Raw genomic sequence first — 23,497 nt, 5'->3', positions numbered from 1 at the left:
ATTCAGCACATCAATAAAATATACTGATCAAACTCTATGGGGATTTTGACTTCGTTCTTTTGGAAGCAGTAAAAGTATGTTTTACAGTTTTTATGATGGTAACTTCTATAGAAGTTCTAAGAGTTTGTGTGATTTCTGACCTTAATTGTATGTTTTTATTATTTAATTTTTTAAAACTGTGCTTAGAATGACAGAAAGCGGTGTGGGGAATGTGTTTGGGTTAGAGTACATACGCTTTCCTTATTTGGAGAGAGCTTTATCTGGACACAGTGAGACCAATTTGAAAAGTGTGAGCATTTATTGAACCATTAATTAGGGGCCTGAAACAGTTCCTATTACTAAAACTGAAACAATCTCGGGATAATGTTTGATCGACTACATTTTCCACATGTCAGATTTTGTACGTATAACTATCTTGTGGGGGGGAAAAAACACTACAATTAATGTAAAGCATGTATCTATTTATTGCATGATTCAGTGATCTTTCAGGCTGTAACTAGACTGGTTATTTACACAGCTGTGGTGTAATAAGTAAGAAGTCGGAAGTTCCCTAGTTATTTCCGCTGTCATTACCCAAAGAGAAACGTCCGCCCCTTTTGAAGCCTACACACTTCCTTCATCACACACACCACGGTTCAGTCATGTACAGAGGCTGCTGCCTTTCAGGAATCTAATAAACTTTGGATCCTCGTATAAAATTCAGGAGGCCTGCTGCTACCAGCGAGTGTTTTTTCCCGTGACACCCGCTGAGACAACAGCCATCACCCCGGCATGCTGTCACTGTTTTCTGCGGAACAAGTTTTACACGCTGGCGTAATTTGTTTCCAGTCAAGTTAGTTTTATCGCAGTTTTGAGTTGCGGACGGACTGAAACGGGTCGGAGTCACTGACCCGGGTTCAACAAAACGCTGTAGATGAATAATAGCTCAGCCAACTGCAGAACCGGAACCAGGTAAGCTAACATCGCTGCTAACATGATAACTTCTTAACAAGCTAACAAACTAAGAGAATTATGTTTGAAATGACCAGCTAAGTCTGTATAGCTAGCTCGTTATTATAGTAGTGGTTCGTAATAAATAAATAAATACACACTTATTTGTGTGTGTATTTATTTATACACAGGTAAATAAATAAGTGAATCTGCTGTCACCTTAACAAACTTTCTATGGTTCGTTGTGTTGTTGCAGGTAGGGGATTGGAAAGTTGCCAAAGGGCTGGGAGTGTCAGACATCTAAAAGTGACCCGTTTTGAAGAACAGTAAAATGACAGATTAATGTGTTAACTAAGTTAAAAAATAAATAAACGCATAAGTAAATATTGCGACTTTTTAAAGGACGCCTATTCCCATTCTATTAAATCCAGAAAAAAAAAAAATAATAAAATAAAGATGGTCTGAATGGGGTTTAATAAAGTAAACATCCCACTGTGGGATTCCTGAGTACAAAACAATGTTTTTACCAGCATTATTGAAACATAGAATTAAAGAGTGAGTTTCTTAAAAGTGCTTTATTTAGATGTGCAGTCTGGCAGTTCCCCTGGGGGATTTTGAAGCATGCCTGTATGAAATCATAAACTTCTTCATGCTGATTTATTTATTTATTTATTGAGCATATCCCAGTCTACTGAAAAGCATGTCCATTCATCTCTTACTGTGGAAATTTCACATTGGATCTCTAGCAATGTGGATTCTGTTGTCTTCTTGCGTTTTCCAGACTATTGGAAATTAATTTCTAAATTAAATGTCATGTTTAGTTTGGCAGAGTCTCTGTTCAGACAGCCGCTTGAATCTTTTTCTTATTTTTATATACAAGGATAAACTTGCAAGTTCCAAAAATAAACTGCATCAAAGAAATAAAAAACAAGGGAACAAAACTCATGCACTGAAGCAGAAGGTAGTGAACAATGAAAAATCAGGAGCTTAAATACTGAGGCAGGGTGGAAAATGACAGAAGAGCTAGACAAACTAACTAGTGGAAATGTGGCACAGCTGTGGCAGAAAGAAATCAGGAAAACTGAGGAAAACTGAGGGAAGAAAGTTACAAACAAAAGAAGCTGAACTCTTACTCCAAAGTTTTTGTAACCAAACCCAAAAAAAAAAGGCCCCAAAAGAATCTAATAAAACAATAAATACAAATTTACAAGGAGAAGAATAAACTAAGACACTGAACATACAGGAAGGAACTGCTATGGCAAGAAACAATAATAAGCACAGATCCTGACAGATCAGAATATGTGAAGACGTATAAAATATAAATAACCTTTATGAAGAAGGATCACAAACCAAACACAATATGGCATGAAATTCAAAATGTAATTGAATTTGTAAAGATGACAACTGGTTCCTGTTTCTCTTTAGCCCAGGTAAAATGCTACTGTTTCAGAGATAACAATATAAAAGATAAATCGTAGTGAATCAATAAAACGTGTGTTCCTTTTTGAACTGAAAAACCGAACACAACTTTTGAATGAGGTAGTAATTAATTAAGATGCAGCTATTTTACTTCTTTGGCCACCTTTTCTCATATATTTCAAATTGTGATTTGTTTGTGATTTGCCATGTGTTTCTGCTACCGGATGACTCTCCTCTCTGCTTCTTTTAGTATGTCGGGTATAGCAGGAAGCACACCAAACTACCTGTGGTCTGTACATGACGTCCTTGGGCAGGGGGCCACTGCCAATGTCTACAAAGCTCGCAACAAGGTAGCCACCACCGCAGAGCCATTTCACATCAATAATACTTCCCCGCGTCATTTTAGTCACCATCTCATACAGCGTAGCCTTTGCTGTTGCATCTTGAAAGACAAGGAAAGGCTGTGGTTTCAGTGATGTGGGCTGTCTGACGCTCTCTTGTGATGCTCTGTGCTGACGATTACGCCGCGATGTGCGTACTTGTGCAGAAATCAGGCGAGCTGGTGGCTGTGAAAGTGTTCAACGTGCTGAGCTACAGCCGCCCCCACGATGTCCAGATGAGAGAGTTCGAGATGCTCAGGAAGCTCAACCACAGCAACATTGTGAGGCTGTTTGCTGTTGAGGAGGTAATGGAACCGAAGGAAGAGGAAACAGAAACATAGTGACATGTTGCAACTAAGCATGTCGCAATAAGCGACAGATCGATTGATTGCATGATAAGTTAAATCGAGCTCGATAATTTCCATTTGCATGATTGTTTTTCTTGGTTCTCTCTCTCTTTCTACCAAAGATTGGATGACAAAAGGGCTTCATTGGTCTCAACTAACCTTTTGTTTGAAGGACAATTTTGTTTGCAGAGCCTTCAGCATCCTTTTTATAAGTTGTTTTGGGTGCTTTGTTCACTTATTTTGGATATGTAAAATCTCTTTCAGTTCCACGTTTATTGATCTTTGAGAGGGTGTACTTGGATCATTATGCCGTTCTTATTAAATTAGTTCAAAATGATATTCAAACAACAATATTATCAATTATCGCAATAACGTCTGGAACAATTTATCATCCAGCAAAATTTCATATTGTGACAGGCCTAGTTGCAACAACTGGAATATTTCACATAGATTTTTTTTTTTTAAAGTTGCTACTGAAACTTTTCTTATAAAGGAGAGCAGCTGTCTGACTTTGTTGGTTTTCTGCCAGCTGCAAACAAAGCAGAAGGTCCTGGTGATGGAGTATTGTTCAGGGGGGAGTCTGCTCAACCTGCTTGAGGACCCAGAAAACGCATTTGGCTTGCCTGAAGCAGAGTTCCTCACTGTATTGCAGTGCATAGGTAGGTTCATGGGTAGGATTTGGTCCTACAGTTTTGTGTGCCCATGTGTGACCTCCATCTTTGTTTTGCCCTGCAGTGCAGGGTATGAATCATCTGCGGGAATACGGAGTAGTGCACCGGGACATTAAGCCGGGGAACATAATGAGGCAAGTTGGAGAGGACGGCAAGTCCGTCTACAAGCTGACGGACTTTGGAGCAGCGCGAGAGCTGGAAGACGACGAGAAGTTTGTGTCCATTTATGGAACTGAGGAATATCTGGTAGGATTTTAGTCTTGGCACCAAACTTAGCTGCCCTGTGCAGCAGTGGGGTTTTTTTTTCTTTGAGAATAGGGAGTTGAAAAATTAAAGGTGCACTAATTAAAGATAGAAAAAACCTTTAAAGTGGCGACTAAGTATAGAATTTTACTAATAAATAAAAAATGTATGTAATTTTACAGATTTGGGTAAGTATAAAAACATTGAGTATGGACTTTTTAAAATCTTCAATTCTAGAACAAAATCCCAATAATTTTTTTTTTAATAAGTAACCAGATTTTACATTGATTTATAGTTAAATACCACAATTTATTTTTGATTTGCAAAATTAGACATTGACGTACGCAATTTACTTACCGGCATCAGTATTTTAGTGTTCAAATTATGGACTGGATGCATACAAGCTCAAAAAAATAAATAAAATAAAATAACAATCACTCTTTCCAAATATTTTGGACATTAGACATCTTCAAATTCAGGTTGAACTGGACATGTGATTCTTAGACTGACTCTGGTGCCAAAGTTGAAAAATGTACTAAAACTACTAATTTTTGAAAGGTCCCAAACTTGACAAACTGCCTTACAGAATCAGGATTTTTTTGTAGAATGCGACAACTGTTATTCAACAAGTGCTAACAGTTACAGGTTATGAATGAAATAGAGTTCGTCCATATGCAAAAAAATGCAACAAAAACAAATCACAAAGTTTCAGTAAACTTTGTGATTTGTGAACCTATAAATAAGTTCAGGCCAGGCATTTTCTCAAGAAGTGAATCTAAAAACATAAGTCTGGAAAAGTACAGAATTTTACAGTGGAAAATGTTTAGGAGCCCCATAATTTCCTGACTTCTGCGCTACCTAAATGTCATGTTCTCTGGTCTCATTCTGAAGTCACTATGTTGCATTTGGACTAAGGAAGAAATCTCAATAAAATACACAAAAAATCTTAAGTGAGTGATGAAATGCAGAATGAGGTTAATTTTGAGATTCTTGATTAGATGAACCGCAGCTTCTTATATCTAGGCGGCATATTTGCAGCTTCTGTCATCAACTCTTTCCTCTGATGCACATCTCTTTGTTGCAAGCGGTATTCTGTCAAGAGCGTCGCAGTGGAATGAAAAAATGTCTCGGATCTCCTGACTGAATGACCTGCTTTTAGTCAAACGAGGAACTATGCTATATGTGATATAGGTGCTCCTAATTGCATTGCTTATGTAATTATTTTTTTTTCCTCCATTTTCTCTCCGCATGAGCAGCACCCAGACATGTATGAACGGGCTGTGCTCCGTAAGCCCCATCAGAAATCCTACGGAGTGAGTGTCGACTTGTGGAGCATCGGCGTCACCTTGTACCACTCTGCCACGGGGAGTCTCCCTTTCACACCTTTTGAAGGACCCCGTAAAAACAAACTCACCATGTAAGCTGCAGGCTTTGACTCGCTCCTGAAACCTCTCTGGAGTTTGAAGCGCTGAAGCCCTTCCTTCCTTGTTTGACTTACCCTTCAGGTACAAGATAACCACAGAGAAACCCATGGGAGCAATAGCCGGCACACAGCGAGTGGAAGGTGGTCCTATAGAGTGGAGCTACCACTTGCCTTACAGCTGCCAGCTTTCACAGTAATTCCTCAGTTTATAGGAGACATATTTAGCCTGTGCACACATGTTTCTTTCCATTTACATTCACACCTGTGTTTGTCTGCAGGGGTCTGAAAGCCCTTCTAATTCCCGTCCTCGCGGGCATAATGGAGGCTGACCAAGGCAGGTGTTGGGGTTTTGACCAGTTCTTCACAGCCACTACAGACATATTGCAGCGGCAGCCCGTCTATCTGTTCTCCCTGCAGCAGGCCATGGCTCACAGTATTTACGTCCATCACTACAACACGTACGTCTGCACTGGCATGATGTGGACACACACTTTGTGATCAAACTTGAAATGTATCTGTATTTCATTCTGATTTTAAGTTATCATTTTATTGGGACAATGGCTCAGACTTTCATACCTTTTTGGCAAGTTACTGAATTATTTGTTTCTAAAGATTTTGTAGGATCTAAGTCAAATTGATGAGTGGGGAACTCTTAGTTTGTTCATTTGTTGGACCATTTTATTGTGTCTCGTCTTTGTCTGACAAAGATTTACAGCTACGGTCCTGGTGAAGTAGAAGATAAGCTTTCTGCCATTAATTATGTTGCAACTATGCAACTAAAACTAGTAAAATAGAGCACACTACCCCCGTTGCTCACTGCAGTTTAGAAAATAGACTTTGAAATACTTTTATGTTAGTTTATAAATCATTTAATTGATTAGCACCAAAATACATTAAATATCTGTTGTTGGTGTGTCAACCTTCCAGACCGCTCAGGCCTTCTGCTTCCGGCCTGCTCTGCATTTGCAGAAACAAACATGAAGAAGCAATATTTAGATTTTTATGCTCCACTAATCTGGACTAACCTTCCAGAAAACTGTAAAACAGACAAAACACTGAGTTCCTTAAGATCAAGACTAAATCCCATTTCTTTACGTTTGATTAATAATGACAAGGATGGATTCATTTTAGGCTTTATTCTAACATCTCATGAGGATAACTTTTGATGATAGAAAAATGTTTGTTACTTTGTTGTTTTCACACATGTGAAGCACCTTGAATTGCCAGTTATTGAAATATATTTTACAAATAAACGTGCCTTACTTCAGCTAACAATAACAAGAGTTGCTATATGTTTGCCTTTTGTATTTTATAGTGTGAAATATACAAAATTTGGAAACCAAAGGGGTGAATTCTTGGCTTTTCACAAGATCTTACCCAAGATAAACCTGAAATGTCTCCTTTGTGCTAAGCAGAGTGTCGGTGTTCTTTGAAGAGGTGGCAGCTCAGACTGGCATTGGCATCCCGCAACAACAGCTCATATACCTGGGCAATGATCTGGTTCTGGAGGGCAGCATGAAGGTGGTGAACCTTCCATGCACTTCATCTTCCCAGCCTCTCATTCTGCTCAGCAGCGCGCCGGAGATCAACACCAGCCTGCCCTTCAGAGAGCGTAAGGCAAACAGAGACAACCTTCACGTTCTTTTTGGCCATCTCCCATCTCGTTAATTTAATGAAATCTGACTGAGAGCTACACCAGTGTGTACATAGCGAAGAAGAAAGTCACATTTAGAATAAAACGTAAATCCTTAGTTATTAGTAAAACCTAAACACTGTCATCAAATCAAATCAAGTTTTATTTGTATCGCACATTTCAGCAGCAAGGCATTTCAAAGTGCTTTACATAATAACAAACACAAAAACACAATGCAACATAGAATCAACAATCAAAACACAACATTAACTCAGGTTCCATCAATAACTTTGTAATTGATTACGTTTCAAATACAACGCTAAACAAGTGGGTTTTTAGTTGAGATTTAAAGGAAGTCAGTGTTTCAGCTGTTTTACAGTTTTCTGGAAGTTTGTTCCAGATTTGTGGTGCATAGATGCTGACATAGATGTTGAATGAATCATATTTCTTTGGATTTCTTTTTTCTGTAGCGGAGGCAACTCCCATCCCATTCAAGTTTGACGTAGTGACAGATTACAATTTCTCCAAGGTACTGTTACTCATACTATTTTCTACCAAATTCAAGTGTATTTTAGTATTGTTTAATTAGAAATGTATTCTGATGATTATCTGTCTGTTTCTTTTTTTAGTTAATAGTGGGAATAGTTCACCAGTACAAGAGGATCGTACTGTTGCTTCACACATATAGAGAGTTGCTGCTGCAGGGCTACTACAGCTACATGTGAGACCTTTGCATGCAGACACAGATAAATTCTCTCTGACCAGGTTATCTTATCCTTCTTGCTTCTTTTTCTCTCTTGTTTCTCAGGATGAAGTTGCGTCACGAGTGCACAGAGGCCATGCACAGCATTGCAATAATCACCATTAGACTGCAGTCCTGCCTCAGCACACAGCACAGGATTCACAAACTGTATGTTTAGTTTTGGCTTTTAGAAGCAGATCTCATAGCCACCATGTTGTAGCTGTGATGTTTTAAACCTTGCACAAGCATTAAAATTCAGGTGTGGATTTGTTCCCTACAATGTGAACGTCTCTGGATTCTTGGAGTTGGATTTCCATTACTGTCATTATCTCGTGTAATCTCTGTCTTCTACTGTGTGTGTTTTAGAGCTTTACACTCAGCTGAAAGTCAAGGCTCCGTTGATGACGCCACTCAAAAGCTGCAGCTGGTAAGCGCCTCCAGGAAGCAACACCAGAGTTCAGTCTGACTAATGCAGGACTGTTTTATTCCCTGGCTGATTTGGTACAGACTGGCTGTTTGCAGCGTTCTCCCCTGTTTGAATTGTACGGTATTAATACACACAATTATACCTGCTCACGGTGAACCATGAAAATGATATGAGAACAGTGTGCTAGGCTAAATACCTAAAGGTATTTTTGGTGGAATATTTTTCCACCCATCTTTTGTTGAGGAGAGCTAACTGGACTCTCTGCACTGGTTTCTTAGTGTTTGTGGATAACTTATGTTTTTTTTTATTTGCCTTTAAAGTTTCTAATCATTTACAAATTTTTGTCTGATTTTTCTTTTGACTTGTACCACCCCCAATTATTTTTATCTTATTAATTTCTTCATGCTAAGTTTTAAAAGCTTTTGGTTTTACATGTTTGCAGTTTATTTCTATCTAATGTTGATTGACACTTTTATTTTCTGTTATTCCTGTTTTCTGTTATGAATTGGTCTTACTTGTTTTTGCCAATTTAATATAGATCTATTTACTACCTTCTGTTAATTTATCTTAATTTTATTTGCCTTTCTTATTAACAATTTCTTCATTCCTATATGATATCTCCAGTGTTTTGCCATTACAGACAGCTACAGAAACAATCCTCTTTGTGCTTATTTAAGATCTGTTTGTGTAAAAATGTTTCTGTTTGTGGGGCATCAGATTGGGAAAGGAGGCTTGTTTTTTACTCCTGTATTTTCTTTAGTTGGTTCCTTGTAATGCATTTTAGATTTTGGTGGCTTATTAAGTTCTGTGTTTGGTTTTTAAATTCACTTTCATTCAAGTAAGTTATTACAGAGCAGAAAGTCAGTATATCACAGGAGACAGAAAATGGTCGTTAATAGCTTAAATCAGATAGAACTAATTGTAAATACATTCATGTGAATAATAACAGCAAACAGGTTGTTTCTTTTTGCACCAAGTAACAGAATGTGTTGCTGTTGTCGTTGCAGGTTCATCAACATCTGCCTATTTATTCTGCTGGTATCCGGGAGTTTCAGACTCAGCTGCAGCACCTACAGATACAGCAGGCTAAGCTAGCCGAGATCCTCGCTCGTGATAAGGGGTATTGTGGGAGAGATGTGTTGTTTTTTCACTAGGATTTATTGTTGAGAATATATTTTGTTGTTTAAAGTTTTTATTTTTATTTATTTATTTGTTTATTTTTGCTCCACAGCTGTCAGAAGATGCAGATGTTGCTGGAGAAGATAACAGCAATTCATCAGCAGTATCGCAAAGACAGACTCACAGGAAGTATGAAGGCTTTTATAGCTACATATTTTTTTGTCTCGGTTTGTTTTAGGTTTTGCTAGATTTTTTTTTTTTTTTTTTAAGGAACAAATTCTCATTTTTAATTTGGGTGGAGATACAATGCTGTGAAAATAATTTTTTCTTTTTCATCACCCATTGAATGTTGCAGATCATTAAAATATCTGCATCAAAGATAACCGGAGTTGATACAAAATTCAGTTTTGAAGTATGAGTATTTTAAGAGGGAAAAACAATTAACCTTGCCTATGTGGAAAACTTTATCTTCTTCATCATAGAATGAGTTTTGGATAGCAAAGTTTTTACTTAATTATTTAGAAAGGAATCTGATTACAGCCAGACTTGTTGAACAGAGAAATTACTTGCATAGAAACTGACGACAGGTTGTGAAGGATTTCAAAAAGAAGGATCTAAGAAACAAAACCACTACAATTTATTGTCATGAAAGGATTACAGTGGCATTTCTAAATTTATGGGACTGTACCAAATCACAGCAAGAACCAATATCAGCATATCGAATAGACATGAAAACCTTCCAAAGAGTGACTAGACTACCAAAATGACTAAAATGACTCTCAGAGCGAATCGACTACTCATACAGGAAGTCACAAAAACCAAGAACAACACACAAAACACGACAGGCCTCGCTTCCCACAGTTAATGTCAAAGTTCATTATTCAGCAGTTAGAAAGACACTCGGCCAAAATAGAATCAACGAGTGACGTTTAAGATAAAAACTACTGGTGAAAGAAATAATAAAAAATACAACTTCCTGTTTCACATTTGTCAAAAACCTTCTTGATGATCCTGAAGACTTTTATGAGAGATTCTGTGGACCGAAGAGAAAAAAGTGGAACTTTGCTGGGAGGTCAGCATCTGTTTAGTTTTGGAGAAACTTCAACAGAGTTTAGAAAAAGAGCAGCTTACCTACAATTAAACATGGGAGAGGAGTTTAATGTGAAGAGGATATATTTTTAATCAGTTTTTGACCTTTAGCTCAAACACACCTGGGTCAAACAGCAGGTCAGTAATTAAGGGCAAATATTTCTTCATAGCATTGTCCCAATAAATTAATCTTGTCAGTTTTAGCCCTTGTGTATTGTCTTTAATACATTGAATAAATTTTGATGAACAACTAAAAGCAAAAACTGTCATTAATACAAATATTGACTTTTCTGATCTGTTACTTCTTTTTTTTTTTTTTTTGAAACCAGAACTTCTGTATAACGATGAGCAAATACACAAGTTTGAAAAGTGAGTTGACTCTTTTTTTTTTTTTTATTATTATTTATTTTTTTATGTGGCCTCATGGTTCTACCTGATTGAGACCTCGGTGTAGGAAGCTTCTGAACTTGTTCGCTGTCCTTTTCCCAGAATCCACTTGTCGTCCCACATTAAGCGGGTGAAATCTCTCTTCAGAGAGGAATGTGTGCAGAGGTATAAAGAGCTCTTGGCCTCAACAAGGACGTGGAGCAGGTCAGAGCAGCAACACGATCAAAGTCTGCTTTAAGGAGATTACAGATCTTCACATTGCTTGTCCTGTTTAACTTTTTTAAGCATCTTACTTGTAAGGTAACACTTTACTTTTGTTTAATTCCTTCCCATCTTTATTTTTAAATAACTAGAAATTAGGAATTTATGTCAGTAAGTTCAAAAATCCTGATTATTCCCTGTTACCTAATGGTATTTTATAAAATAACAATTTATTTACAATTTGCTTTCTCATCCTTTTCTGTCTCAATTTTAACTGATCTGAGCCTATAGTTAAAAAATAAAACATCACAAATACCCTTACCTGTCAAGTCTCCAAAACTACTCAAAACTGGGAGGAAATTTATACGAAGGAACTGTTTCATAATAACATATTGGAGAAATTTAATGTATTTAATGAGAGTTTCAAGGAGTTATTCAAACATATTTAGCTTCATAATGTTACTGTAGCTGACAACACCGGAATAAGCTTTATTGACGGCTTTTCTGGGTTAATTTTCTCTCAGCCTTACAAAAATGGATACAAGAAGGTTTTATAGTATCCAGTCCCACCTCAGTATTGTTGATGGTTGTAAGGGTTTATAATTGCCCAGAGTTATACATTTCTGCTTTCATTTGCATTTGCAGCATTTTGCTGGACATGCAGACGCGACTGCAGGACTTCACTTCCTTCTCTGCCAGCTTACTGAGAGACTTGGATATTAGCGAGCAGCAGCAGAATAAGGTCAACATGAGTTTTTATGACTTTCTGATTTTTTTTGTTCTATTAGAACCTCGGCTTTCTCCCTTTGGGAAGGTCAAACCTTTCTCTTTATTTATGAACATGTGCTCTTGTACTTTGGATTCTTCATTTTTTCACGTTGGGGATGTTTGGGCTCTGAAGATGTTTCGTCTCGTGTGTCTCTTCCACAGGCTTTGAACAGAATCCTTAGCTCTCCTCAGTTTGGTAGAGCTGAACAGCAGCCTGAAATCACACCCAGGGACAAGTCTCAGATGGTGTTTAGGTGGGTTTAATTTTAAACCTGTTGTAATTCAACAACAGTTTGGTTTTTGTCTCAAGGACCTGTTGAATTTGGATGAAATCATAATTGTGGAAATTACCTTAAAACATGCATATCTGCTCCCCTCTACAGATTATTTGACAATTTTAGATGTAGAAAACAATCATGACAGTCCCGATTGCCAAATAATAATAAAAATGATATGGAGACAGCTGAACAATACGACAACAAATGTTGCTTAAGGCTGAAAATTTAGCAAGGAAAAAGAAAGCAAACAACTCTAAACACAAAGAGCAGAGACAAGAACACATGGAACATTTAAAATTGACTTTATTATCAATAAAATTTATAAAGATGGCAAGAAGAAGCCTTATATGAAAGAGAATTACAAAGTTGAACGAGTTTGTTGGCAATAAACTAAAACCCAATCCTTCACAACTGGGAAACACTGTAATATGTCATTTTTTGTAAAGGTTGTGCTTTGTGACGTCTACATTTTAACCATTCTGTTCATAAAGCGCTAAAAAATACAACAAAAAATATTTATTCTCCTCTAAACCTTAAATGAACAATGACGAACTCATCGGTTTGTTATTGTTCATTTAGAAAAAATTCAGTGCTACATATTCCTTCACTGCCTGAATTTGTTTTCTTACTTAAAATGCATTTAAGTAAGTTTGTGTTCTTGTTGTCAAAAATATTAAGAACATTTTTGTAATTTCAACATAATAAATAATTGAAAATCGTTATTTACTATGCATCATTTAGCATAACCCCAGCCACCAGATGGCAGCAAAGTGTTTCTAATCTGATCTGCGGTATGTGTTGAATTTTAGTAATAATCCATTTTGTTATTGTGGTGGTTTGAGGTGAACTTGCAGCAGCAGAGCTTAATAACTTGAATACCCAGGCCAGCTTGTGTAGCTGCAGATACAAACTCTCAGTCGCCTGATTTCATGTGTTGCTTTGTTGTAGGATGCATCAACTGAGGGACGAAATGGAGATTCTGGTCAGAGAACTACAGTGTAACAACAGCATCATAGAGAGGTGAGTCGTCTAAACAGCTTTAATTCTTTAAGCTCTTCCTCAGGTTGATGATATTTCTTTCGACCTTACAGCCTCGGCGGAGTGAATTCTTCAGCTGCTCTGGAGGCCGGTCCGACCAGACCATCCACACTGTGACATTCATGTGCAATTTTTGAATTTTTACCTCTCAAGTCCACAGACAGTGTCTCTTGCAATCACTGCCACTGATGAACTGTGTGGTAGAGCTTCTATCTATGGATGGCTGTCGTCATATAAAACAGTGGTCCCCAACCTTTTTATTACAGCGGACCGGCCAAAGCCTTGTAAATTTCAGTGAGCTGGCGCAAGACTCAACCTCTCGGCATCCGTGTACGATTTTCAAAATAAAAGCTCCTCCAGACTCAATACATAGAACGGACATATTTTATTAGTTCTTGCGCGGCCCGGTACCAATTGGTCCACGGACCGGTACCGGTCCGCGGCCCGGTGGTTGGGGACCACTGATATAAAAGGAAGCAGTCAGAGACATTGGGTAGAATGTGAATCTCAATTTAAGGAGAGATGCAGGATGAGGCTCATTAATGTTTTTAGGCATTGTGTTTGTGTGAGTGTGTGTTTCCTGCCTGAGTAAAGCAGTTCAATACAAACCTCATTAATGCCTTTTGTGTTATTGTATTTTTAATAGGCTGCCATAGTGATAGACTGTGGACATGAAACAAAACAAATGCTCTGTCAGCAGCTGGAGTGTTTTATTGGTTGCATTTCCTATTTTCCCTTCTACCAGAGAAGTTCTCGAGAATCCAAACATTCTGCCAGTGAGTTCATTTTGACCACTTCATAAGTGGTTCGACATTTAAAGTGATTAGTTTTTACAGAAGATGCATTATTCTGGAAGAGGACGTCTGTCGCTTCCAGTAAATCAACCAGGAAGTAGAAATAAGATGGATACAGCGACCCCTTGGTCATCTCTTAAAATCTTAATTGAGGCCTGATTAAAATTTGGGGTTTTGTGTGAAAGAGAACTAACAAGTTTTAAATGTTAATTAAACAATTAATTAACAATTAAAACTTGTTAATTAATTGTTAATTAAACAATTAATTAACAATTAAAACTTGTTAGTTAATTGTTTAATTAAACAATTAATTAACAATTAAAACTTGTTAGTTAATTGTTTAATTAACATGATACAGCTCCATGTATCATGAACTCAGGGAATGTTAATCCAATGATTGTTAAAAACAAATCTCCATATAAGCTGTTTGAATGAATCACAGTAGTCCTGGTGACGATGATGGCGTATTACCATTTTCATACCCCATTACAAAAACAATGTTTAGTATACCTTACTGGGATTTTGTGTGATTCACCACTAAAGTAAAGGGGGATTCTGAAAAAAGCTACCATAGTTGTATTTTTGTTAAAATATTGTATATTGGACATATTAGCTCCATGTCGGCCTGCCACTTAAAATCCTAATGTATTAGCTTATAGTTGTAGAAAAAGTCAAATATGGACATGTTTAAGAAGTATGGATACTTTCATCAGGACTGTATCTGAAGTAATGTCCCTGTTCTGTTTGTGTTTGTTTTTTGTTTTTTTTATCATGTGATTTTCCTGAAAAGAGAGTAAACATGGTCAGGGGAAACTCTACGATGAACCCCGCTGTGTCACTTCACTGACAGTATTAGAGTAACATTAAACAATCACAGTAGCTGTGATCTACCCCGCAGGGGAAATCCAGGGCATTGCTGTTTGTGGTTGAAAAAGGGTATTCTCAAAGGAAAGACCTTTAGAAGGTCAAACGTACTTCATCCTTTCACACATGCGAACTTGATTCCCGTTTACTGTTTTTTAATCCCTTGAGATTTAACACTTGATGTACGTTTCTCCATTGTCAAACGCAGCCTTCATAAAATCAAATAAATTGTAAGTTTAGCATAATTTCAAAGTTATTACAACTTAGATTACAGAAAATGAGATGTAATGTTTTCTCAGTGTGTGTGTGTGTGGGTGGGTGAGTGGGCGTGTTTGAGAAAGCCCTCGTAGTTTCAGTTTAGTTTGAGAGGGGGAAGAAGCGGGGGTAAATTCAGATGCCTCTGTGGGTTTTTAGCCGCTCATATGACGTGCTTTTGGCAAAGTGGAAAGTTTGATGTCCTTTTCTAGCCCACACTAACAAGTGAGACATTGTGTTGTTTTTCATGCTGTTGAACATCTTTCTGTAAATACAGACGGCAATCCTGCTCCAGAGGTGTATGTGTACTCCAAAGTAGCTATTTATAAGACGGGATGTCTTGCTAAAATATTAAGGCATGTCTGTCTGCCCTTTGTTGTGGTAGAATTTGTTAAAAATCCATCCATCCATTTTCCAACACCCTTGTACCCAGTGGGTCAAGAGGTGCTGGTGTCTATCTCCAGCTAACGTTCCGGGCGAGAGGTGGGGTCACCCTAGACAGGCTGCCTGTCTGTCGCATAAAGATTCATTAGTGTAGTTTTTTTTTTTCCATTGAGTTTGTGGACATTAAAAGCACAGCTAGGTGTAAACTTTCAATTTCAATTGCAGTCATAAAGCACAAAGTATGAAGAAAGCAGAATTTGACTAGATTAACTGTTAATAATTTATTTGGATTCCAGTTTTATTTTTTCTTCCATCTGATTGGTTTCATACACAATATTAACCACTCTCGAATCTATAAAATACTATATTCTGCTTGTATGATGTATTTTGTGTTTTTCCAGGATAGTTTTTCATTCTGAGTTAATTCTGCTTCATTTTAACTGAGCATATTATTACATACTTTGAGCATGATGACCTATTTTGTCTTGCTTCTTCCTTCTGATGTTGTGTTAGGTCTGGTTTTCTGGCAGGACTGGGCTCATAATTTGGGTTTGATCATTTATGGCGGCAGCATCTGAACCAAGTTGACTCAGCCAGTTTGGCTGAAAAAGATTGCTGAAGACTCTATATTTATGAAACCTGATCATTACTTATATTATACATTTTTATTTGTTGTTGTGCATATGAACCATGAGTCTACTGAATAAATCAATCATATACATACACTCAGATTTTCTATAATTACAAATCTGACCAAGCCTCTCTTGTTTTAGGTGAATTAGAATTACTCAAACTGTTTCTGGCTCCTAAATATTTTTTAGACATTCTTTGCAGCTTTCCTCTAAAGTTTAAAATGATAAAGTGTTAACTCGATGAGTACAACTTCTACTTTCAGTATTAGGAAGTAATTCAGTATTTCTGCTTGTTTTGCCTGGGGGGAAAGAGGCAAAAACACAAACCAAATCGTCTAGTAGAGCTGATTTCTCTGAAAGTCTTCTGCTCTCTAGTGAAAACCTCAGCGTGAACCTGTGAGTGAGAGCGCGCTCCCGACGCTCCGAACTGGGGCGCGCTCCCGGCATTTAACGCTCCTGATCCCCCGCGTCACTACAACAGATTTGTCACTGGCGGGAGCTGAGTTTACATTCAGCGCACGGACTGAAAACACTCAGCTGCCAAATACCTACACACTCCCAGCAGCCAAACACACAATCATTACGGGGAGCGCAGCGTAATGGCGTCTGCGAGCGTGGTGGGGCAGCAGCCCGGTCCACACAGACTGGACTCGGAACCGCCGATCCTGCTCTTCAAACTGTCCGGCACCAAGAAGAAAATCACGCTGCCGAGGAGGTCGTCCTGGGAGAAGATGATGCTCGCCAGGAGCGGTGCGGAGAGCGGCTCGGACGCTGCTGAAGAGGAGTTGCGAACTCATCCTTTACGGCGTCCAGGACCAGCTGGAGGGATGATGCCCGCCGGAGGATGCACTGCCTCAGCCGGCCTCCAAGCGCCACGTAGCCCCACGCAGGATGGAGAAGTGGGCAGCTGCGGCAGCGTTGCCCGAGGGACGACCGGACACATCACCAATGGCTACATGAGGTGTGACCCAAACCAAAACACGAGTTGTGGCAGGGGGGGATCGCTGAAGGAGCCTGGAGTCTGCGCCATGCCAAGCGGTACGACTAACAGACCGAGAAGAGCACACCGGCACCGGGACGCGTCGCACGGGAGACGGGGCTCCCGGAATGGAGACGGTCACAGCGGACAACAGAGCAATTCATCCGCGGTCTCGCCGCCCGGAGAGCGCCGCGGGCTGCCGCTGGAGCGGCTCACTCAGGGCAAGACTGGGGTGGTGAAGCTGGCCCGCACCGAGCCTCACCGCAGGGAGGCCTGGTCCATCTTCCCCCGAGAGATGGACCCCCGAGTGAGGGCAGAGAGAGGCGAAGGACACCGGTTCGAGACCAAGCCAGTGAAGCAGGACTGGTGTGACGCCTGCAGCAGACAGATCACAGCGCAGGGACTCAAGTGTCAAAGTAAGTGAAGCCGTTTGTAATAATAACTGAAGACGATTTTAGTCACATGTGGTTCCTAAACATGCATTTCACTTGATATTGAAAACAAAAAAGTTCTATCTGGTTCAGTAGAGGATTATATGAGTGAAGGGCATCCAGGGCAAGATGACAGACTGATTTCTACTGATGTTTGGCGACAGAGGCGATCCAGATTCGCGTGGGACGCCTTGTGGAATTAGATTTAAGTTCAAAGCTGATTCACATTCTTCTATTAAACATATAACAGCACACAGCTGTTTCTTGCTCGTGTCACAACGTACTCTTATTAGTCTGCCGTTTTGTCCACAAAATATGACTTTTGATAGAGTTGACAGACTTTTGATAGAGCACAAGTGATTTACTGTAAATTTGCCATTTGAACTTTGCACAGCTCTGTTTGTAGAGGAAAGATTGGAATACATGACAATTTATGCTTAAAGCATGCTCGATAAAAGTTAAAAACATTTGAGAAATGTTTCTTATATACATGACCAAACCTGGCCACGTGTTGGCCGTAATGTCTTGTTCCCATCTATTTTAATGTGCTATTTTCAATGTCTTTAGGTTTATATTCTCATTCAGACCTTGTGATTTCATTTATTTAATTCCTATATTAAGGATTTATGATTTAAGGAGGAATTATATATACATATAAGTATCCATATAATCTCGTCCAAGGCTAACAACAAATTTAAAGCTCTGACTTCAGCAGTCAAAGGACTTTTTGGGGCCCCCTGCTGGGCTGGAGTAGGAGGAGATTCACTGAGCTGCAGCTTAGGTTTTGTGCCTTGGGTCGACTCTGTTTATACTCAAAAAATGGAGAATGTCGATAAGTGTGTTGGGTATGGATATATCCAATATTACTTCTGAGACTGAACCAGAATCCTTCTGCGTAAATCCCTTTATCTTATCCAGCCAGCTTTGCCTCCCAGTGTTCCCACTCTCACCAGAAAGAAACTGGAGGACAGAGACTGGAATTCATACTGCGACAATCAAATTCTGCAGCTTTGGTTAGCTGCAAGAAAACATCAAACCTAATGATATGTTGGGGTTTAGTTTACTGACTGTAATGGACAATCTGGAAGGTGATAGAATTTTTAAAAATAAAAATCACCTCTTTTTTTTAAAATTTGGACTCCTATTTTCTGAAACAAAGTAGCCATTTTTAAGAAATAAATGGAAATGCCAGGAAAACCCCCCATCTGATAAATTAACACACATTGATTGTAATTTAAAAACCCACTCATAAAGGGGGAAATCCTGATTTATTTTACTTGTTTTGTAGAAAGTCAGGTCTTCGCTTAATCTCCACTGTAGGACAAAGAAAGGTTTGTCCAGGCTAATTTGACCTGGTCATGACTTTACATGTTTACAGGCAAACACACAGCGGCCGCTGTTTTGCCGCAAACACATAACTTAACACCAGCAACCTTTGTGAGCTTCACGCCACCCATGTACTGTATATGTGAATGTCTGTGTGTAAATGTGTGGTTGCTGAGCAAGCATTGTGTCAGCAACAATCTGTGACAGGGAGGCTGCGTCTGCAGAGCAGCGTGGGATAAACCAAACGGTGGTCTGATTGAAAGTGATGAAAGAAGGGAGTGGAGAAGGGAACACATAATGAATAAGTGGGGGGGAAAAAAACAAAGAGAAGAAGTTAGATTCTCTGAAAAAGTGTTGCTAACTTGATGGGAATGGAGAGAGACAAAGGATCTGCGAGAGGAGGGACTTAACGTGGATGCGGGATGGAAGAAAAGAGCATGAGTTGGTCCAGCGCTGCGGAGCTGTCTGATTTAGTGTGCTATCAGCAGGAGCTCACTGAAGCAAGAGCAGAGATTACTGGAGCATTAATCACACAGAGGGAGACACGGACGGACACACCGTTTCTTCACAGCTCAAAAACTTCTTTCTTTGTGGATCAAAGAAGTTACAAATCCTTGTAGCAGTGTTCACATTTTCTCAGGTTGAAACCGCAAGCTATAGAGTGTATTTTGTTGGCTGTTTATGACACCGACATTCTGTTTCAATGCGCCTGAGTCAAATCATGAGGCGATTTGCAGGACTGTGGGTAATTTGACTGGATACTGAGGGGGTAAATCAGCCATTTGATTCAACTGAATCCGAAGACCCCTGATATAGACCAACACAAAATAGAGCATAATTTTTAAGAGAAGGGAAAATCAAATTGGAGTCCAAAACGTTTGTATAGATGGAAATCTGAAAAAAAGGAAGCCATGGCTTTGTGTCCAATGGCCATTGTTCTTATAACTCTAACTAAAATCTAGTTTACCTCCAGAAGTCCCCCGATAAATAATAATAATAAAAAAAAAAGTTTAGTGGTGTCATTTACTCTCCATAAAAATTATATCTGTTCTGCAAAGTCCTCAGATCTTTGACAGAGGCCATTGTACGTCTGGACATTGTTAGAAAATGTTGTGTTGGAATATTGATAAATATTATGATGACACTGTTAGTTGCTACATACTCCAATTTTCTCCATTTCTCTCTGTCTCATCTGGGTTTGCATCACTCTGTGACTTTTAGCATTTTTGGCTGTCATTAGCATCTAGTGTGAGCTTTTGCTGATGCAGCTCTATTCACTTGGCTAAATATCGAATTAGCATGTAAAATGCATGTAAAGTTAATAACTCCTGGAATACAGTAGGCAACAATTACCGTGCTCCAATCAGTAATTTGCTATGTGAATATTGCACACACTGATACAGTAATGGTGAAATATTTGTGATATTTTGTGCTGGCATAGACCATTAGCAGCATTATAAAGACCAATGAACACAGCAGACAGGTCAGCGATGGTGCGCTGTAGAGACGTTTACAATATCCCAAGGTCTCAACTTCTCAAACAATGAGTTACTAGTTGTTCACTCAACAAATCTGGGCTTTATGACAGAGTAGCAGAAAGACAGTGATTTGTTCAAAATATATGGTTGTGATCTGACAAAACATGAAAAAGCCTTCAGGGGTATGAAAACTTGTGGAAGGCACAGAAGCCGTGGTTTGTTGCCAGCTGCCAGTGAACCTCTGCTCGCTTCTCTGTGACGCCATCAGAGGTGAGAGTTCTGCAGGGTCCTGAGGGCAACAGTACAAAGTCGGTCCTTTCGGGGTATGCTCAGAAAAGAAAAGCAAACAGACGTGTCAAAATAGCAGCAGCACACATGAACATATAATTGCTTTTCCTCTACTCCCATCAAATAACAGGGGACGAGAGACGGAGATTTGTAGCCATAAAAATTATTCTGTGTCTTTGTTTTGGTTGCTTTGCTCCGTCGGCACTTCTCGGATTTATCGCCCTCCCTCAGTTTGCTGCAGTCTGCTTGCAAATGAAGCCTATAGAAGCTGGTCCCACTGGGACTCTTGTGGCCTTGCCCTCCAGAGGAATCTGTCAGTCGAACGTCTTCGCCCAGCCTTGTCGTCTGACTCCAATGCCGCCTTTCATCTTTGTGGGTTTTGCTTTTTTAGGTTTTATCTTCATTCCTCATCTTGACAGTTAGATGAGAGTGTCACGGGTGAGATAGCTTTCCCACTTTTAGCTATTTGCACACAGTTGTGACGCCTACCTTTGTGAACATTGGGAGTCCACTATATTCTGATGAATTATAGTCATAAAAATACTAAAATTTGATGTAGAATTGAATTTAATTGTATATAAATTTTTTGAAAATTGTTCAATACACCCCAGTTCGATCAGTAGTGTTTTTCATGTCCATTTGGGCCACATTTTGGACTCTTCTGAAACATCAGCTGTTGCCTTGCAGCAAGAAAGTATGTTTTATACATACAACATAAAACATGTAAGAATTCATTAATATAAAAACTCTATCTGGGTTATTTCATTTGAGATGTCATGTTAAAAGACATCTTAAATTTCATTTAACATTAAAAGTGTTTCCTTGATTTAATTTGTTGATTCTCGTCATCTCGGGAGATTTAAGTGGGAATGGTCTGGGAATGGCAGCCACTATAATCCCAGCTCTGAATGTCTCCTGTCTAGGATTAAATCCCAGGAATAGAGTGGTTGGGATTACAGTCAGATGTCAGATTAATATGTGATTTAATGTTTTCGGGCTCTCATACTGTTGTGGATCCAGAGCTTTGACTCCTGGATTCGGTGGTCTCCTTTGTTCGGTCTCCTGTTTCTACACAGCTACATTTTAAGCAGCAGCTATTTGAAACCGGTTGGTTAACAACATGGTTTAGCATCCAAGCAGCAGAGGAAGACATGTAATGATCAGTTATGTCTTAAAACATGCATTAAGAGTTCGTTCATGGATAATTAAACATGATTATATATATTTTTCACTAATGTCAGATGGACAATAACCATATTTAACAACATTCCAGACCGTAAAAATATTTCAAGTGCTTTTCCATCATGGTCACATGGTCTGTGCCTAAAAGTGTTCTTTCTAAACCATTTCATATTTTTTCAGCTGAAAACAGCAGATAGCAAACTTTGTAAGCGATGACCAAAATGATTTCAGTTCACCGTTTAAAGTCTGCTGCACCAAAACAAATGCAAGCCTCATATTCTTATTAATATTTCCATTATTAATAAAAATATATCCCACTGTCACATAGACTTTTGTTAATATGAAGATATTGATCGCTGATGGGGGGTTTTTTGTAAGAAAAATTGTATGTTTAGTGTTTTCCAATTAGGATTTTAGTGCACTCACTTCATAAGCAACTTAGCCGTATTACAGTTACGGCTGTTAAAACTTCTGCAGTTTGCAATTTTTTTTTTCACATTGACCCGACTAACAATTGGGAAAACTAAACAAGATTGCATTTTTGGGCATCACATGGAAACTCATATTGGTTTTGCATAGTATTGAGTTTAATAGTTAGTTTTGATGCAGACAAATTGGATTTTAAGTGAAATATTTGAGTATGTTCCATTTACCTCACAAGTTGGAACTGAGATCTTGGAATACCGTCACTCCCAATTTAGCCATTTTCCCTTGCAAATTGAAAAGCCAGTGGAGCTTCGTATTTGTTGTTCACAGTGCAAATAGACAGTATGTTACAGCAACTATCAATGCCTATAATGCATATTTGAGACATGTTGGAATTGGAAATCATGAAACACATGAAATCTCAAACAACACTCTAAATTTAACATCACATGACATCAAGCTCACATGCTGCTGCAGGTCCTGCTTGGTTCTCTGCCTCTTGTATACTCTGTGACTTTCCAGATATCTCTTCAGGGAGTTTTCAATATGATTTTCTTAAACCCCATCACCTCCTAATCTGACCGCTTCCTTTAGTTTACACAGAGTGGGTCTTGAATCAAGAACCTACTCGGCCGTTTCACGCTCAGAAATCCCCACTCGAAGGGAAATATGGGTGGAGAGGAGGTGTTAAAACGGCACGTAACCCTCACGTCTAGATAAACTGGAAGACAACACTCATTTCAGCCTAAACTTTCCATAAGAGCTATTATGTCTGTCAAAATCAGCTACATGATTATTCTGCTGTGTTTTACGTTTGCATTTATGGTACCTTTGTATTATTCTAGTGCAAAATAAAAGACTGCAAAGTGGATGGAAAATGAAAGAAAAATCTGAAAACAAGTAATGTGGATTGATATTCAACCACCTTTTCCTTATATGCATAAATAAAACCTTCAGATTTCAGTAAATTATTGTATTTGTCAGTGTGTAGTTTCATCTCAGTATAAATCCAGCTGTTCTGTGAAGGCCTGAGCGATCAAACAGCATCATGAAGAGGAAGGAACACAGCAGACAGATGAGGGAAGGGAGTTGTGGAGAAGTTTCAAGCATTTTTACATTATAAAATTATATATCACCCTTTAGGCATCTCGCAGAGATCTGTTCAATCATTTGAAAATGAAAAGATCATGGCACATCTCAAAGCCTGCTGAGAGATGCCTCTCCACTTAAACCTACAATAGGAGCAAAAAAGTGCAGATGCAGCCGAGAGGCGATTGGTGAATCTGGAGGAGCTGCAGAGATCCTGTTGACAGGACGACTCATGGAGTTCACAAATCTCTTTCTTTATGAGACAGAGGCTAGA

General features: G+C 38.8%; 2 protein-coding genes across 2 annotated transcripts in view; both read left to right on the top strand.

Moving 5' to 3' along the window:
- The first annotated feature begins 579 nt into the window (after positions 1-579).
- ikbke (inhibitor of nuclear factor kappa B kinase subunit epsilon) lies at positions 580-13,708 on the top strand. Its single transcript, XM_044122514.1, has 22 exons — positions 580-951; positions 2,600-2,699; positions 2,897-3,034; positions 3,606-3,735; positions 3,812-3,993; positions 5,247-5,407; positions 5,496-5,606; positions 5,692-5,871; positions 6,829-7,025; positions 7,517-7,575; positions 7,676-7,767; positions 7,855-7,956; positions 8,155-8,215; positions 9,223-9,335; positions 9,447-9,523; positions 10,753-10,792; positions 10,913-11,014; positions 11,657-11,753; positions 11,942-12,033; positions 13,006-13,077; positions 13,149-13,328; positions 13,562-13,708. The coding sequence occupies exons 1-21, from the start codon at positions 914-916 to the stop codon at positions 13,210-13,212; spliced, it is 2,208 nt and encodes a 735-aa protein (XP_043978449.1). The 5' UTR covers positions 580-913; the 3' UTR covers positions 13,213-13,328; positions 13,562-13,708.
- Positions 13,709-16,509: 2,801 nt separating this feature from the next.
- rassf5 (Ras association domain family member 5) overlaps positions 16,510-23,497 on the top strand; it is a 31,946-nt gene continuing 24,958 nt past the window's right edge. Inside the window, exon 1 of the mRNA XM_044122119.1 lies at positions 16,510-17,419. Coding sequence (XP_043978054.1) covers positions 16,624-17,419 — 796 coding nt within the window. The 5' untranslated portion in view covers positions 16,510-16,623. The remainder of the gene's footprint in view (positions 17,420-23,497) is intronic.

This window comes from Gambusia affinis, linkage group LG07 (assembly GCF_019740435.1).
Source record: "Gambusia affinis linkage group LG07, SWU_Gaff_1.0, whole genome shotgun sequence".
NCBI classification, from domain to species: Eukaryota; Metazoa; Chordata; class Actinopteri; order Cyprinodontiformes; family Poeciliidae; genus Gambusia; species Gambusia affinis.
The sequence above is the reverse complement of the archived record's forward strand: the minus strand, read 5'-3'. Positions and strand labels throughout refer to the sequence as shown.

Bases quoted from the DNA above. Each gene is read 5' to 3' on its own strand.
- ikbke (XM_044122514.1), top strand. From the start codon at position 914: ATGAATAATAGCTCAGCCAACTGCAGAACCGGAACCAG. The intron at 5,408-5,495 runs GTAAGCTGCAGG...CTTACCCTTCAG, and splicing joins CGTAAAAACAAACTCACCAT to GTACAAGATAACCACAGAGA. The intron at 5,607-5,691 runs GTAATTCCTCAG...GTTTGTCTGCAG, and splicing joins TACAGCTGCCAGCTTTCACA to GGGTCTGAAAGCCCTTCTAA.